Source organism: Chelonia mydas, chromosome 8, assembly GCF_015237465.2.
Source record: "Chelonia mydas isolate rCheMyd1 chromosome 8, rCheMyd1.pri.v2, whole genome shotgun sequence".
NCBI lineage: Eukaryota > Metazoa > Chordata > Testudines > Cheloniidae > Chelonia > Chelonia mydas.
This window is the reverse complement of record NC_057854.1, coordinates 30,899,489-30,918,412: the sequence shown is the minus strand read 5'-3', so window position 1 is coordinate 30,918,412 and position 18,924 is coordinate 30,899,489. Positions and strand designations below refer to the sequence as shown.

The following is an 18,924-nucleotide window of genomic DNA, read 5'->3' as shown; positions in this document are numbered from 1 at the left end:
TCAGTGAAACACCCACGGTGATCCACAAGAATCTGCAACAGCATGGAGAAGTATCCCTTCCTATTGATGTATTCTGTTGCAAGGTGGTCTGGTACCAAAATTGGAATATGAGTGCCATCTATCACCCCTCCACAGTAAGGGAAACCCATTTCTGCAAAGTCGTCCACTATTTCACGCACATTTCCCAGAGTCACAGTCCTTCATAGCAGGATGTAATTTATTGCCCTTCACACTTGCATTAATGTAGCCCCAATGGTCGACTTCCACACTCCAAATTGATTCGTGACCAACTAGTAGCAGTCTGGAGTTGCCAGCCTCCGCACAGCAATTGCCACATGCTTCTCTACCAAGAGGGCAGCTCTCATTCTAGTGTCCTTGTGCTGCAGGTCTGGGGTGAGCACCGCACACAGTTCCAGGAAGATGGCTGTCCGCATCCGAAAGTTCTGGAGCCACTGCTCGTCATCCCACAGCTGCATAACGATACGATCCCACCATTCAGTGCTTGTTTCCCGAGTCCAAAATTGATGGTCTACCCTATGCAGCTGCTCCATGAATACCAATCTAAAGTTGCTTCTATTCATATCACGCAGAATGTTGGGTGCCTGCGAGTCTTCCTCGGTTAGGAACTTCACAGCCATGACAGTTAACAGAGCATAGGACAGCAGTGCGGGATCCATCCTTTCTCACAAAGATGCTGGGGTGCACGGCAAAGAAGGGCCATTGAAAAATAGCTGCAAAAGAAAGCCAGAAGCCTATTGAGTGCCGGGACAGAAAGCAATGCATTACGGGACATTGACCCCGGTCCCAAGATGTGCTGCTATCCGCTCCGCCTTCCCACAACACCTAGTGAGAGAAGGACTGTGGGACAAGTACCCACACTGCATTGATCACACTGTCAATAATGGTGCCTGCACTGAGGATACGATCTGCCAACAGAGGGAGCAAGTGTGAACACAAAATTGCTATTATTATTGTTATGTCAACTTTTGGGTGTTGACACCACTTTTCGCAACACAAATTGGTAGTGTAGACATAGCCTAAAAACCAGAGACTGAATAAAGACACTGGATTTATGGTTTATTAAACAAGCTTTAATTCACTAACAATGCTCCCTGCAGCTGTCTCCTGCTCTTTCTTTCCCAGACCTGAAGAAGAGCTCTGTGTAAGCTTGAAAACTTGTCTCTCTCCCCAACAGAAGTTGGTCCAGTAAAAGATATTACCTCACCCACCTTGTCTCTGCATACTATGGAGTGATAGTATCACCTTGCTTTAGTGTGGTAAGTCATCATGGTCCATATTTTCTCATGATCACAGGATCCATCAAACAAATAAAGAATAATTAATAATCGGTGCCATACAGTATCTATATTAATGAACTCTGAAACAGGGCTAAAAGCTACATGAGCTGTATATCACATTGGAAACATGGGAAATTCCCCTTTCTAGGGTTTGGAGCTACTATTTCTAACTTAGAAAGTCGACAAACTATTAAACTTTATCCCTGTCTCTGAACCAGAACTGAATATAATTTTGGGGCCAGGAGGTCAATTCCATGTTAGGTTTTGGGGGAGGGATGACAAAGGAAATATTTGTCAAGTTCTCTTTTTTAATGTTAAATGTTTGAAGCTCCTAGAAGTTTGAAAGTAGTCTTGGCAGAGGCAAATTAATGGGCAGCGTGCAGGTAAACTAGTCAAAAGTGCATAATAGATTCAATTTATGTTTTCTGTTTTTTTACATGGGTTTCTCATTTATCTCATAGTTCCATAGTTTAGAATTTATCACCACTAGAGCCAATGAAAAATGGGGAGGTGAAATAGTGAAAATGCAATCAAAGGTTTTTTCGGGGTGGAGTATGGGGTGTATGTGGTTTTTTAAACCTAAATTTAGAATTTTGAAGTTTCACCTAGCCGAAATCCCCAAGCTATATACGGGGTATTGTGCAGGTGCTGGCTGCAGCTCCATAGTTAAATCTGAGTTCCTGCATATACTCTAATGCAAATCCTTAGCACTAACCTCATACTTTCCCCATCCTGCACATACCTTATGACAAATAACTGCAGCAAATACATGGGAATGTTGCATAGACATTGCTAAAAGTTTGCATAAGGGTGGCAGCCAGAGGAATCTGTTGTGTGAATTGTATTATTTTTATATGTTAGCAGTGTAAGGGAGAGTTTCAGTGTCAGGAATCAATATCACATATGGGACCCTGAGGTATGTTAAAGAAGGTTTTCTTAACTACGCATTTTCTTGGTTTTCAGGGATTGCATGAGCTAGATTTGCAAGTAATCAAACTTAATTCAAAACCAGCAACCTTTTTTGGTGGTGGGAATATAGATGCACATGCATGCGTGCACACGCGCAAAATTCTATGCAGCCAATGTACCAATCTATCTACATGAAGATATCATGTAAATAAACAAACACTCGCCGCAGTTTACATACTGGTAATTAGGGCTCATAAGGATTACAGTTACATGCAGCAGGCAGAATACTTTAATTGTGTTGCTGTGCTTCCTTGTTTACTTATTTAGATTCAGATAAAGGAAGTGGTGAGGCTGAATAGCTGACAAGTTTTCTGAGAAGAGACCATTTTGTACCCAGAGGAAGCAGTTGCTCTCTTGGATATTCTTGCACCATAACTCAGAAGTAAAAGCAAAACGGTTTAACAAAAGCTCTGGGTATTTCTTAGGCAAGTGGATTATTGAATTTGCTGCAGGTAGCAAGAGGCAGGAAATCTATGGCTGCCTGTTTCATTAATACTACTGGCATGAAAATCCTGTAACTGCTTAGGAAAAAAGAGCTGAGATGGATTTACAAAACATTCCCTATCGCTCAGTGGTGGTCGCTTGGAGCCCAGACGACCTGGCAGACTACTTCAAGAAAGTAAGTTTCACTGTGTTTTGTCCTTGTACGGTGGAGTAGTAAGTCACTAACACTTCTGTGCTGGAAAAAAAAAAAAGAATATTCTTTTATACTAAGAGCAGAATTGGTTGCATAAATAATATCAAATTATCTTTTAAAATAATCACAGCAGATGCCACTTCAGAAAGGGATTATACCTATCCTGAAGCCCTTAACGAATCCTGAAAAATGTATTCTAAATCAATAGCAAGAGAAAGTGATGGCTTCTCAGAAAAATCATATAATCTTTGGTACCAATGTCTTGCTGATGTAACATTCGGTTTGGATCTGTAAAAGTTGAGGATGCTAAATCTATTTTTTAAGGTAGAAAAGCATTATATGCAGGTCTCGTAAGGCCTCTCCAGTGAGATCATTCCTGTGACTTTCAAAAGTAGAGATCCTTACTAATCAAGATGCACACATGTTCTCTGATGTGGACTGAATTGCTTTCCTAATTAGTGTTACAAAGGCTTGTTATATGTCAGGGCTTGGTTTAGAATCCACAGTACTTTGTCTTTAGTAGAAGGGAAAAACAGATTCTCAATCTACAGATCACCTCATAAGCGCCAATCTTTTGAACAAGGATGTCCAAGCAAAAGGGCTATGGAAACTTGCTTAGGTTGACACACAAAAGAGTTCTTCAGCATCTGGGCTGGGGTTTTCAAAAGTGAGGTAGGTGCTCAGATTCAGTGAGCTCTGGGTGCTTAAATCCGAGCCTTGAACCCCCACACCAGGCCTTTTGAAGTGAGGTGATGAACATGCTAGCTTGAAAATGAGGCCTGAATGATTTTTTGTCTGAGCTCACACAGAGTGTGTCAAAGACTTCCTTGGGACGTTCCACAGGGGTGAGTGCAGCATCTGTGCCTAAGGAAAATTACTCCAGAGTATAGCAGAGGGCTAGATGGAGGGAGAGAAATGATAGACATTCTTTCCTCCAAAATAAATACAATATATAGAATATTATCCCTCCCCCAGCTCATAGCAGCTGCTCCTATTTGTAGAATGCCCATGTTGTTACCTTGTCTTTGAAATTAAAAGCATTTGCCAATAATAATATAAATAGTGATAATAATAATTCTTTGGAGGGGCAGATTTAAATAAAAAGAGATCCTGCTGCCCACTGCCTCCCCCTGCCTCAGGATCCCAACTGACCTTCTTCCCCACCCTCCCCATCTCATTTCCTCATCTCTTCTCCCCTGCTTCGGAGGTCGATGTTTCATCAGGCTTCCTACACATCCCCCTTTCACCTGCTGTAGCTTTTCCCCTAATGCCCGAGCCTGGATATTGCTGGGGCTTTCACACCTTTTGATACCTCTTCACCCCTGATGAGCTCTTAACTTTCATTTTGCAGAACGGAGGATTTTACACACTGGCCGGGGGGAGGTAAATTGAAAAGAATAGGCAAAACTCAGTGCTGATTTACCCCCTGCAACCTCACGGATGCTAGGAAAACTGCAAAGAGTGTATGTCAATGTTGAGTTTGGTCCATTTTTACTGAATCTTAAATCTAGTCACTTCATATATATATTTTCCATAATTTCCCCATTTTTAAATTATCAGTGATACCTCCCTGTGTTTCCACTCTGGCTATAGTGCCTGTTCACAACAAATTCCCAAACCTTCATTACAGTCTGGAAAATTTAAACCCAAAAGGTTTGCTAAGGCTTTCAAACCATTCCAGCAAAACAGTTTCAAGTGGATATGGGACTAATGTCAAAGACACCTAGGCCAGTTTATTGTTTGGTATTCAAATCATGCAAAATTAATGGTTTCAACAGCTTTCACTGGGTTTCGTTTGGGGGAGTTGGGACAAGTTCAAAACCAAAATGCAAAGTGAAGTTCATGGGTAGCAAATGTGCATAGATCAAAACCAAAGCAAACGTTTGCCGGATTGCCTGAGAAGTGAAACCGCCAACTTTGCAGTACTCTAGTTCCAACTGTTTTGCTCCTGCTTAGCTGTGTAGTAGAATGAAACCAAGATCTTGAGATATCTTAAATGAGACAGATCTTATCATTATTGAGAACTACATTATTTAAATCCAAGTTCAGCAGATTAATAAGGAAAACACACTTCTTAACTGGTTCACAGGGTTTTATGTCACCATTAACTGGAAACTACCAAGTGGGGTGAAATGGGTTCCTTGTACGAGTTACTGATCAGTTTATGCTCTGCCAGGCAAGGAATGATATGATATATATCTTTCATACTTATATGGCCACCCATGACTGTAATATTAAAGAACCTCACTCTCTTTAGCCTATTAATCCTCAACGCCCCTGGAAGGTAGGGAGTTATGACATTCCCTTCTTCAGATGGAGAACTGAGGCAGAGGATCTTGCACAAAGTCACACAGAAAGTCTGAACATGGATGTTCCTCTCTTTCATTAGCCCTCACAATTTGTATCATTTTGAGTGTAATTCAGGATGTCATTTGTTATACTTAGGAATGTGTGAATCTTCTTTTGAATCTTACTCATATATTTACCTCAACATATCCTGCAGCAATGAGTTCCAAAGGTTGAGATCCACATTTTCAAAAGGAGCCACTAATTTTCTCTGCCAAAACTGAGATACCATGGGGAGGATTTTCAAAGAGCCTGAGCAACCCCAAATCCAGATAAAATCACTTCCTCCAGTGTAAATGACCACACAGAGTGTAGGTCAACAGAGATTCAGGTCCCCTGACTCCATAACTCTCTACCACATTTAAAGCTTTTGATCGATAGGTCTATTAAACTAAAAGCCTTTCCCCAAAACATCCTGTGTTCAGAAGGAAGCGATAAAGGGCCATCATTCACAACTCATTTCTCAGACTTTGAGAAACAGGAAGAAAGTTCACAATTGTAAATTTCTGAATTCACTTAAAACCAGAAAAAAGGATTTTCAGCCATTGTCCAAATCAGAAGGAAAACCAACTTACGTCCCAGTCATACAAAATGCTTCCTCCCAGGTGTAGCACTAACTGCCATGAGCAGTCCCATTGCAGCCAGTGTCATGGTAGTAAGTACTATGCCAGGGAGGAATAATTTGTAGAATTGGGTCCTTCATTTGAAACAAAGTCTTTAATACAACCTGAATCCCAAAATGCTTTCCAGAATTAGGGTCCATTCCTGCAAATACAGGAGTAACTGGAGCCTGCTCATTGAAGTAAAGTTTCTCATATGCATAAGTGTTTTCAAGATTAGCCCTTAAAACAATACACAGTTACAAGCTTAGATCACATTCCCTGTTCTGGAGCAGTATAAAGGAGACAGAATGCTCCCTGGGGAATTACACCAGTGCAGGAGTGTTCTCCGACCGGCATGGGGCAGAATAAGTGGCTATGGAAAGCAGACAACTTCAGCGGTGTTTCTACGTTCCAGAAAAGCTCCTCACCAAACCATGATTTGGAATGCGCAAAGGCAGCAAAAAGCCACCTTTGTGCTCCCCTAACCTGAGCTTTACCAGCTCTGCACCTGATCCAGAGTCCATTGAAGTCAATGGAAAGCCTCCTATCTTCTGTAACTAAAACTGAGCATTAACTCTTTGGACATGTAAAATCTAATGCTGTTCTCTCATGTTATCCCAGGTATGTTCAAACACAAAGTTTAAGGAGCTCTCTGTAAACATCCACAAAACCACTACATTCTCCTCTTTCAAATCTTGCCTCAAATGCTCCTCTGCTATGATGCCTATAAAACACTCAACAGTGGCTAGGCAGCTGCAACCACTGCTGATTATGATCTTAATCCTCTGTGACCTTGTGCCCCCGTCTGTTTGTTGGGTTAACCTGGAGTCTCCTGTCTTGTATATAATTTACATGCTCTTTGAGACAAGGGCAGCGTTTTATTGTATGCATGGAGGCAACTGCCACAATGGCGTCCCATTCCAGGTGAGCCCTGAGACGACCATTTATTGCCAATAATGTTAATAATGAAGAGAAGAAAGTTAACAGATCATGTACAAAGTTACAGATGTGCCATTTCAGCCTAGAGGAGACGTGTTAGCTATAACAATGCTGAATGTCTAGTAGCTGGAAGCAGGACACCCTTGTTCCATACTCCTTGGCTTTGAACATATTGCGCCATACTAGTCCAAGATACCTGAAAGCGCAGTCTCAAGCTCATCTGTTTTCCAAAGCTTTTGTTGGACAAGGTGATTGCGGGGAACTTGTTCAGCTTCTTTTTCAAGGAAGGGCAGGAGTGGTGTATTTTTTTTTTTACAATGTGTGCAGAGATTGTATGATGGGGCCTTTTCATAAATTTCTCAAGAAGAATAAATCAGCATATAAATAAGGGGCCAGGTGTGCTGGCCATAGTAAGGGGCAGCCTAGATCTGTACCATGCAAGCTGGAGCAGCTGAGGACAGAGGCTGCAATTCTGCCTGGCCCTGATGGCTTTGTCTTGATTAGGACACAAATACAGCTAATACATTCTAGCTAAAATCTCTAGACAAAGCCGTGCAGACTTCAACATATGCTAAGTTGCTTTGGGACTGAAGCATGGCCTTAAAGCTAAGCTTGTGCATAAGTGCTTTGCCCAATTGAATCCTTAAACCACTCTTAGATTTAACCAAGTGTGTAACAATCTTTTTCTCTCCATTCACAGTTAAAGTATAAGGACTGTGAAAAAGTCGTCAGAAAACACAGCATAAGTGGACAAAGGTTTTTGGTAAGTGCAACAATAAAGTTCTATAGTCACAATATAAATGTTATTTGGCTTCCCCTTGCATTTGCCATTAAGGACGTTCCCTGTGTTCTTTGTTCCTCTACACAGTTGCTTACGTATTAGGGCCCAGATATTCAAAAAGGCATTTAAGCACTTAACTCTTATGGGAATCAATGGGAGTAAGATGACTACATACGCTTAAGGATCTGCGCTTCAGATCCACATCCTGGTTTTACACCAAAGATCCTTGTTTTAAAACATGGACACTGAACACCAGGACCCCCATGGCTGCATTTAGCTTGAATACATTTTACATGGTTTTTTAATGGAAAGTGAAGGTTCACAACAGCAATATTTGCTTACAGTTCTTTTTGGTCATTTATAGGAAATGCTTGGTTTTCATGCATTAGCAATAACCTACAGCTTGTCAGATTTCCCCACCTACCTTTGAAGAGCAGTGCAACCCACTTGCCTATAAAAGCTAACCCTCTGCTAGAGACTATTTATGCCAAGGGTTGCCATTTTAAGCCCCTATGGATAAAAAATGATTGTTTTCTGAAACTGTATGTAGAATCAATGGTATTTAAAATCACCACAACTAACAGGCCAGATTCACCAGGGGTATAATTCAGTGTGGCTGCACTGAAATTAATGGATATTCTTTGATTTACCCCTTCAGTTCATCTGGCCCAACAAACCCATATTTCTCATTTGTACAGCTGCCATTATCTGGTCTTAATTCCACATCAATTGACAGCATGTATGTTGACATTTTTATTTGGATAAAAACGTCATAATTATCTTTAAAACTCAGCTTGGAAATGATCCTAAGACACAATCTGCCCTTGTCTTTCACGGAAAAGAGCACAGGACTCACAAAGTTCAGTGGGTCTTTGCAAGTGAACTTTGAAGCAGAGCCTAATTTTGTCCTTTGAATGTTTACATACTCACATGCACAGATCCTGCTAGTAATCAGGATTCAGTTCCCAGTTTTTAGCCAAGAGAAACAGAATTTTATCCATGTACTGTGACTGCCCTCATGTAAAAGAGAGTGGCATTAGAGAGTTATACCTTTTCCTCAAACAACATAATCTACGTAGGTCTCTCCACTTTTGAAAATCTGATACCATCATAAACATAAGAATTATCTGGATGAGATCTGAACTCTCTAGAAATGGCAGAATCCTAATGGGTCAGTCATTAAACTAGGGGGCTGTTCTCAGTCTCTTAAGTGCATATATTATTTCAAACTTCAGAGATAGACAGTCCAGATCTAGTGGTAGGATCTGTCTCTTATTAAAAACCTTGTTGCAGAAAAAAAAATTACACTCTATGTGGGGGTATTGAACATTAGTACAAGATTGGTGTTCTAGGGAAACGTACCTTAAATTATGTATATTAGAGGCCCCAACGTGATAATTGTCACACGAAGACTTAATGACAGCCCCGCAACAAGGAGTTTATAATCTAAGCAGACAAGACAGACAAAGGATGGGAAAGGAAACTAAGGCACAGAGAAGGGAAGTGACTTACCCAAAGTAGGTCAGTGATAGAGCCAGGAATAGAACTGCTGTCTCCTGAAACTCACTCAGTGCCTTATACATTGTACCACACAGAGATTTATTAGTCTAATAATTACGCACTGTCATTAACTGGAATTACAGAGCCCTGTAAATCAGTGTGAGGATGTATACACATGTACACAAAGTAATAAACTGACTACAATTAGAGCTAGTTGAAAAACAAGGGAAGTAATTTCACAATTTTTCACTCTGAAAATTTTTCCTTTCCCCCCCTTCCATAATTAAAATTTTTCAAAATTCTAATTATGGAAGCTCTGTAATTAGTCAAGAAGGGGGAAATTTCACACAAATTTCATTACAGTTCTTCCCAGCTTCTCGGTTTTGTTGTTGTTGCTGTTTGTTTGTTTGAAATGTCAAGTTTTGAAAATCCATCAAATTTTTGCAATTCAAAACATTTCTGCTAAAAATGAAAGAGTGCTCAACAGGGTACCACCTTCTGTTGGATAGAATGAAAACCACTGTACTGTACATTATAGGTCTTATATTGCTAACAACTAACAGATTCTTTTCCAGCTCAAGTACTAGGATTAGATTTAAGCAGGAAACATTTTTCTCATCCTGTGAAAATTTTCAAGATTTCAAAAATGTTTCGTGTGCTTCATCAAAACAAAGCTGAGACCTTTCAAACTCTTTTTTTTTGTATAACAAAAAACACCCACCCAGAATAGGCAATAGCCTGATGGTTAGGGCACTTACCTGCAATGTGGAAGACCCAGGGATTGTCTACACGATGCATTAGTGCACACCAGCTTCAGTGTAAATTCTAATGCATACCAGCATGTTGTGCACTAACTGTCAATGTGGAGCCTGCTGGCATTCACTAGTGCACATTGATGTAGTCTGGGACTATGTCAATGCATATGAGGGAACTTTTATTGCAGAATACACTGGTGCACTCTAGAATTTACACCCCAGCTGGTGTGCACAAACACACCATGTAGACGAGCCCCTAGGCTTAAATTCCTGCTCTGAATCATTTTCCAGGTGTGAGCCCTAACCACCAGGCTATTGTCTGTTCGGGGGTGGATGTCTCTCAGTCTCTCCTGCTGAAGCTATTGCATTTTGTATATATAACTCTATAATCCAGTAGTTAGAGTAATTTATATAGAATCCAAATGTCTTATAATGTCAGATAAGGATAAGTCTGTAAATTAAGAAACATGACTCTGGATCTGTCGAGTAACATGGTATCATTTTTCCATCGCCGGCTTCTTTGTGTGGCTACGTGAGTGAACGTGAAACCTACAGACATTCACTGTTAGTAATGTCTGTTCCTCCAAACATAATTTGGCAGCTTCTAGTGACAGGTTTGATATGGAAAGACAGCTGCTATAAAGAGAATCTGGAATGCCAGGCACTCACTTGGGCTTTGGGAGACACATGTTCAATGCCCTGCTCTGAATCAGAACTATTCATCCCATACTGACCCGGAGAAGATTTGCAATGAATGAAAAACCTTTTCCTTGTAAAAGTCCCAAGCAGCTCTAGTAGACACCTGTGTTTAAGAAAATGAGGATCTGAGTTCTAGCTCTGCTGTCACTGCGAAGTCCTCAGTGATCATGGTGTGCAGCACAGTGCCATTTGTGAAGTACCCATGTGGCCAGGGAACTTTGACTCTTGCATTGTGTACCAAGTGCTTATGATACAACCCGTTTAGAGTGTTTTTCTGCAGAAATGGCCTAGCAGATTCAGTGGTTGATCTCTACTAGGCAGGCTAGTAGCTGCTGCTTCCTCATTTCTCCTAATATAATTTTTGTTTGTTTTTAACTTCTTGCCTACTTGGCCATTGTATACTAGAAAACATTCTGCTTACTACAGATTCAAAGCATAAGTGTAACAATGGGGAAGATGTGACAAGGAAAACTCTGGCCTGCAGGGCAAAGTGTAAGAAATCAATTGCTTCTCTTTAGGGTAATTGTCTTTCTACATCTTACAAAAGTCATTAGAAACTGCCAGATTACATCTGGATAGCCAGATACTGTTCAGAATGAATGTTTGTGGGTTTCATGTTCACTCACAAAGGCATACAAGGAAGCTGACAATGAAAAATGGCACCATCCCACTCAACAAATCCACTCCCTAGTTTGAGTAATGATTTCTACTCTGACTACCTGCATGGAAAAGTCCTACAGAATATATTAGGGATTAAATCAATAGGATTCTTTAGAAATGAAAACTCTGTAGACTTTAATGGAGAGACATGTTCTTCCTACAGAATTTTTAAACCAAGCTACTGAATTTAAGAGACAATCACATTCCTATAATAGAGTTCTAAGGGTTGGTTTAAATGTATTATTAAATTTTATGATTCTATAGGCTGTTTCCCTTAGAGAAATATATATTTTACCACATTTCACTAATGTTAGTTCTCCAGAGCCAACAACACCTCTGGGGACAGCAGCTTGATTCTGCTCTAGGCTGAACATTCTTCAATAGAGTTGTTCACCAAGTTTAATTAGAGACGACCACTTATTGTGATATGTGAGCCAGGAAGATCCCAGACTGACTTTCAGGTTCCAGAGGAGTTTGGAAAGCTGGCAGTTAGAAAAACCAAACACATTTTTACTTTCAAAACTGATCAGATATGGTCTGAAGCTGACACCCATATATGGAATCCCCCAATGCCATTTTAAAGTTGTTTACCATGTCCTTTTAAAAGCACATATAAATGCAGATCTTTCACTTCCCTCATATTGAGCCAGATTATGCCATTGAGACACTGGGCCCTGTTGGAGGTAATGTGGAACTGCACCTGATGGGTGGGATGGGCACTTCGGGAAGATGCAACTGCTTCTCCTGGTGCAGGAGGGCAGCTTCTTGGGGGACGGGAAGACATTGCCCCCCACTCTACCCCCTTTGGTACAATTTAGGGGAGGGAGCTGTTTCTATGACAGTCGCTGGTCCTTGCATAAGATGTGCAAAGGAGCACACACATTTGAGCTAGGCCAGGGACAAGCTAGCCCTTTAATTGTAAGTATATGAACAAAATCCACCAGCCCATTTCCCTTAAAAAAATAAAAAATCAGCTAGTTTTGTGCAAAACATTATGAGTTTTTACCTTAAGCCCCTGCATACGTTAAAGTTTCCTTGTGTAATCCACACTACGCTGTCCCTTGTCTTTATTACATTATGTTCAATGACGCCCTTAGGACTGTGCTAAGCATGTTGTCATGTCAGGTAACAAATATATCTGTGTAAAACCATCATTGAAAAACCATAGTGCAAAACTTGCCTGGTTTCAGAGTGTGTTGCCAGCATAAGACTCCTGACCCAGTCAATAAAACCTAGCCCGCATTTCATGGTTTCATATTGACACTGTGTGAAGTTCACAGTTTCACATGATTTTGCAGTGCAGCTTGGAGAAAGTGGGTGATTTCAAAGGAGTGCAGTTTGGAGTTTTTGAGTTGATTCCAACCCAGGCTCATTGCAGAACATAATGTAAATGTGAACGTAATGTAAATCAGAGAACTCTTGAGAGCCAAAACGACAGAGCATTGCCCACTTCTGCCTCCCACAACCATGAACAGCTCTTTTCATTTAAACACACACACACTGCTTTTGAAATGGCAATTGTTTAAAAAAAAAAAAGTTGGGAAAAATAACCCACCTTTTTCTGTAGGGCTCTCTGTGAGAAGCAGAGAGTTCATGTATTGCCAGCAGAAGTGTTATGGCTATGGTTGAAGACATCAGTAGACTCTATGAACTGTGTTTGGAATTCACATCTGTCATCAGGGTTATAACTCAAGGGGAGGCGGATCCCCACTTTCTGTTTGAATTGGTGCATAGAGATGGGATGTATTATCTCAAAGGATATTTCACTTATTTGGTACCATGGACACCAGAGATTTATTAACCAGTGGGCTAGATGCATCCAGCCCTAGGGCAACACTGAGTGAGGATCAAGATCTAGCAAAGCAGAGAGAGAGAGAGAGAGAGAAAGGGAGAGGGGAAGGCAGAAGAACTAATAAACAGAATTTTTTCATTAAAATGTGTGTCCATCTGATTTAAGCTGGTTGTACATTTCCCTAGGGACCATGGGATGAGTTTTTGAGTCACTTGGTTATAGTTTGAAATGCAATCTTGTATATGCTTGAAATTTTGCCTGTTTGCTCAGTATAATTCCAGTAACTATGACAAGCTACAGAGAAAAGGCTGTTGAAGGAAAGGTTTTTATACATTGCCCCTAGGTGCAGCAGGTCAACATTTTAAATCTCAGCCCACAGTAACACAGAGGGTCACCCAAGCAGCACAGCACCAGCAGAGACCCAATTACAGCACAATACGGCATGGCACCTAAGCACAAACCTAAGTTTAAGCATATCTGTAGTGCCATTGACTTCACATTAGTGCTTAAAATTAGGCACATGCTTAATATTTTGTTGAATCAAATCCTAAATGCTGAACAGTGGTTTAGGTTTGTACCTGTTCTTCATTAGCTTTCTACTTATCTTGCAGTCCTGTTAATTATAATGTTTTGACACATAAATAATATTAAAGCTTCCTTATCTCCCAAGCTGTTACATGGACAATTTTGTAACATATACCACGTGTGTTTCTGTTGCAGAACATGTCTGAAAACGATATTCAGAAATTTCCCAAACTGAGTGTGCCGTAAGTAAATGCAAACCAAATCTCATATTTCAAAATGGATGATACAGTGAATGGGTTGCAGATAGAACTCCTGGACAAGCACAGGGCAAGTGGATGGCGAGGCCTCTAAAACATTGATCTAGAGACCTGCTGTTTGTGTTGTCTCAGAAAAGGAAAGGACACATTCCTAGAAAAAAAAACAAGTGAGGAAAACATGGTGTTTGTCATTATTGTGTGGAAAATAACCAGATACAGATTAAAAAACCCATTGGGGAAATATTCAGAAACCTTTGTAATTGGCCTCACCTTGCTCCCATTCAAGTTAATGACAGAACTCATTATTGACTTCAATGGAAGCAGTCAGGCCAATGCTGAGTACTTTTCACAGTACCACCTGCTGAGTATGATTTCATTGCTCAGTTGAATAGAGGACTTTCATCCTGAAGGAAAACATATGAAATATGTCAAATTGAACACTACATCTAATCTAGTTACTTTTTAAATGTTTTTCATCATGCCCCATCATGTTTAGATACCTATTAAAGATAAATCAGACTGAAGTATGGGACTTAAGACTGGAATAACTTTCCTGTGCAGCTGTGGGTAGATGATTGGAAGGCATTTGAACCAATATTTTCCATCCATCATTGCAAGTTATTGATTAAAATTATATTTGCATTAAATTAACACTGAATAGCACTGAGATCTGCTGTTTGCAAGGCTTCACCATGAAAGATAAAAGTTTCTTTGCCTGCTCTGTAAGAAACCCCTCATTCTTTTGGTCTTGTGAAATAAAGTTTTCAGTTATTTGATGATCTCTCCCTTTCTTGTGCTCTGCTGATCCCCTAGGCTTGCATTCTTCTTGGGTTTTTTTTAAATTACTTATGTTTTATATTTTAGGGCTTTGGGATTATTCTGTTTCAAATGCATTATCATAATATTGGTCACTAAGAGTGACTTGAAAAAATAATGGAGATATATACAAACAGATATATTAGTGTCTTATGTGAGTAATATACATAGATAACCTAAATATAGGAGTTATTGCCAGATCCCCCTAAACTTTATTGATTTTGAAAAGATAAATTATGTCCATTGCATTTTCTTTGTCCACTTTACCTGTGGTAGAATGTGAGCAAACTTGTCTAGTATGATCACTTGCTGCTTTTCACTAAGGACTTGAATCTGGCAAGCGTGGAAAAAGAGCTGTGAACACCAGTGCTCAAGCTCAGAGAAGTGAGTAAAGTAAATGATAAAAATGCTTGAAAATAATAAATCCCAACAAAAACTGTAGAATTAACAAGATTCATATTAGAAGGAGTGAAAGCAACGGAATAAGGACAACAGACTTCAAAAAAAGCAGACTAAAACTCGGGGAAATGACAGTTGAGGTCCCATTGGAAGAAAATTTCAGGATGGTAGGAGTTTCTCAAAGAAGCAATATTAAAAGGCACAACAGCAAATGATCCTGATGAGAAGGAAAAAAAAGGAAGAACAGTAAAAGGCCAATATTGCTGCATCAAGAGCTCTTTAGTGATCTACAAATCAAAAAGGAATCCAAAAAGTGGAAACTTGAAAAAATTACTAAGAATGAGTAGAAAAAAATAGCACAAAGCAGGTAGGCACAAACTCAAGCTAAGGCACAAAATAAATTACATCTGGCAAGAGACATAAAAGGCAATAAGGAGAGATTATTTCAATAGATTAGGAGCAAGAGAGGGATGAAGGAAAGTGCAAGTCCGCTACTTAGCATGGAAAGAGAGCTAATAATGGACCATACCAAGAAGGCTTAGGTGTTTAATACCTATTTTGCTTCAGTCTTCACTAAAAAGTTAAATTGTGACCAAAAGCATAACACAATTAATATTAACGGGGTAGAAAACAAATTAAAGAATATTTAGATGAGATAGATGTTTCAAGTCAGCAGGGCCTGATGAAAAGCTCCTTTGGGTACTTAAGGAACTAGCTGAAGCAATTTCGGAATCATTAGTCATTATCTTTGAGAACTCCTAGAGGACAGATGTCCAGAGGACTGGAGAAGAGCAAACATAGTAACTATCTTTAAAAATGGGAACAAAGAAGACCCACAGAATTATACACCAGTCAGCCTAACTGATACCTGGAAAGATACTGGAAAAAATTATTAAATAATCAATTTGTGAGCACTTAGAGGATAACTGGGTGATAAGCAGTAGCCAATGTGAATTTGTCAAGAACAAATCATGCCGAACAAACCTAATTTCTTTCTTTGACAGAATTACTGGTCTAGAGGAGAGGGGGATGCAGTTGATTAGATATATCTTGATTTTAGGTGGGACTGTGTCAAAATTCTTACTAACATTCTCAAACTAGGGAAATGTGGTTTAGATGAAACTGCTATAAAGTGTGTGCACAACTAGCCAAAAAACCATATTCACACTGTTGTTATCAATGATTCACTGTCAGACTGAGAGGTCCTATCTAGAAATTTACACAGGGGTCAGTCCTGTATCCAGTACTATTCAATGCTTTCATTATGAGTTGGATAATGGAGTGGAGAGTATACTTATACAGTTTGCTGATGACTCCAAGCTGGGAAGGATTGCAAGCATGTCGGAGGACAGGATTAGAAATCGAAAGGACCTTGATAGATTGGAGAATTGGTAAAAGCCAACAAGATGAAATTTAATATAGAAGTGCAAAGTACTACGCTTAGAAAGGAAAAAAATCAAATGCACAGATACAAAAATGGGAAATAACTGCCTAGGTAGAAATACTGCAGAAAGTATCTAAGGGAATATAGTGGAGCAAAATTGAATATGAGCTAAAAATGTGATACAGTTGCAAAAAAAGGCAAATATCATTTGGGATGTATTAACAGGAGTGTTGTATGTAAAACATGGAAGGTGATTGTTCTGATGTACCTGGCACTGGGGAGGCCCCATCTGGGGGGTATTGTGTCCAATTTTGCGTACCCCATTTTAAGAAAGATGTGGACAAATTGGAGAGAGTTTAGAAAAGAGCAACAAAAATGATAAAAGGTTTAGAAAATCTGATCTCTGCAGAAAGGTAAATAAACTGGGCATGTTTAGTCTTCAGTAAAGAAGATAGCGGTGACCTGATAATCTTCAAATATGTTAAGGGCTGTTATAAAGAGGACAGTGATCAATTGTTCTCTATATCGCTGAAAGTAGGACAAGAAGTAATCAGCTCAATCTACAGCAAAAAAAGGAGATTTAGGTTAGATATTAAGAAAATTGTTCTAACTGGAAGGATAGTTAGATATTCTGGTATTTACCTAAGGGAAGTTATGGAATCCCTGCCTCAGAACGGGAGGATGGACTGGATGACCTCGCAAGGTCCCTTCCAGACCTACATTTCTATTATTCAGCCATAATGCTCTCCATTGCTTTCTTTCACTCTAACTTCATTGCTTTGTTGTCTGTTTGGATTACAAATCCCTTGTGGCCTTGCCTTCTTACCGGTTTGTAAAAATGCCTAGCAGACTATGCAAACAATAAAAATTAAAAATAATCCCATAGTTCCTCTTTCCCCTCCCTGCCACACTCTAAATCTCCATCTTGCAACGACACAATACACTCTAGTCATTTTAATACCAAAGCGGATCTTGTAGGTTATAATCAACTCTGATTCCAATCCCATAGGCTGGCCTGAGTAGCATCTCAAATGGTGTGAAATCTTTTCTGGCTTTTAAAACAAAGGAGATCAAAAGCAATTACTTCTGGTCTATCTATGCCTCTCTACCATTGTTACTTATATGCCCCTCATTACTGGGATATCTGATTGCCTCACAATCTTTGATGTTTGTATTCTAACAGCATGCCTCTGATGTAGGGCAGTGCTATTGTCCCCATTTTACAGACAGGGAACTGAAGCACAGAGAGTCTAAGGCACTTGCCCAGGGTCACACAGGAAGTACAGGGCAGAGCAGGGAACTGAACATGTGTCTTCCTAGTTCCAGGCCAGTGCCCTAATCAGCAGAGCAACCTTCCCCCACTCTGACCTACTATTTAAAAGCAAATGCCCCACTGATCAGTGTCAGTGAAAAGACACATTAGCACCAATGGGAGATGGCTCAAAGTAGCATGTGATCCATTCAGCCAAGGAAAGACAGAAATTAATTCCATTCTAAGGATGTTTTGACCCTAAGAAATTAGGCAGTTATTCCCGTTCTAGAGGAAGGTATGATTTAGTATTTCCTATTTCTTCAATCCTCATCTCAAGGAGCAAGGGGAGTAAGACCACAATGAAATGTAAATATCAGACTAAGATTTCTGTATCAAATACAGTGTTATGCAGGTGACCTATGTAATCCACCATGTATTTAGAGTCTGAGAGAGGACTTTTTTACATATTACAAATGCTGCCATTTATAACACAGCAGTTTGACCTCAAGAGAGACAAAATAAGAGACTGCAGGGCAGCAGGGGCCTAACTCTCCTCTGGATTATTCAGACTCACCTCTCATCCTACTCATAGATCCTCTACTGTACCTGTCCTCTGCTTTCTCATCAGTTCCCCACAGGGGAAGCAGTGCCCTGTATACTGTATATCCACATGACCAGAGGAATGGGATGATGGGCTACATAGAAAGCCTCATACAATCAGAGAAATTTAGGGCTAGATAAGATCTCAAGAGGTCATCTAGTCCAACCCTCTGCACTGAGACGAGACTAGGTTCACCTAGACAGATGTTTGACCAATCTGTTCTTAAAATCCTCCAGTGACAGGCTTCCAATGGCAACATATTCCAGTACTTACCTATTCTTAAAATTATAAAGGTTTTCCTAATATTAAAACCATCTTCCTTGTTGCAGATCGAGGGTAGGACAGGAAGTAATTGGCTCAAACATGGAGAACATTCATCCTCATCCTGTTTATACATATTTGAAGACTGTTCTCATGTGTTATATCATAGAATCATAGAACTGGAAGGGACCTCAAGAGGTCATCTAGTCCAGTCCCCTGCACTCGTGGCATGACTAATTATCTAGACCATTCCTGACAGGTGTTTGTCTAACCTGCTCTTAAAAATCTCCAATGATGGAGATTCCGCAACCTCCCTAGTCAATTTATTCCAGTGCTTAACCACCCTGACAGTTAGGAATTTTTTTCCAACCTAAACCTCCCTTGCTGCAATTTAAGCCCATTCCTTCTTGTCCTATCCTCAGAGGTTAAGAAAAACAAATTTTCTTCCTCC

At 40.0% G+C, this 18,924-nt stretch overlaps 1 protein-coding gene across 1 annotated transcript in view; it reads left to right on the top strand.

Moving 5' to 3' along the window:
- The first annotated feature begins 2,532 nt into the window (after positions 1–2,532).
- LCP2 (lymphocyte cytosolic protein 2) overlaps positions 2,533–18,924 on the top strand; it is a 52,089-nt gene continuing 35,697 nt past the window's right edge. The window contains exons 1-3 of the mRNA XM_007071459.4: positions 2,533–2,886; positions 7,492–7,554; positions 13,699–13,745. Of these exons, the coding sequence (XP_007071521.1) occupies positions 2,809–2,886; positions 7,492–7,554; positions 13,699–13,745 (188 nt within the window). The 5' untranslated portion in view covers positions 2,533–2,808. The remainder of the gene's footprint in view (positions 2,887–7,491; positions 7,555–13,698; positions 13,746–18,924) is intronic.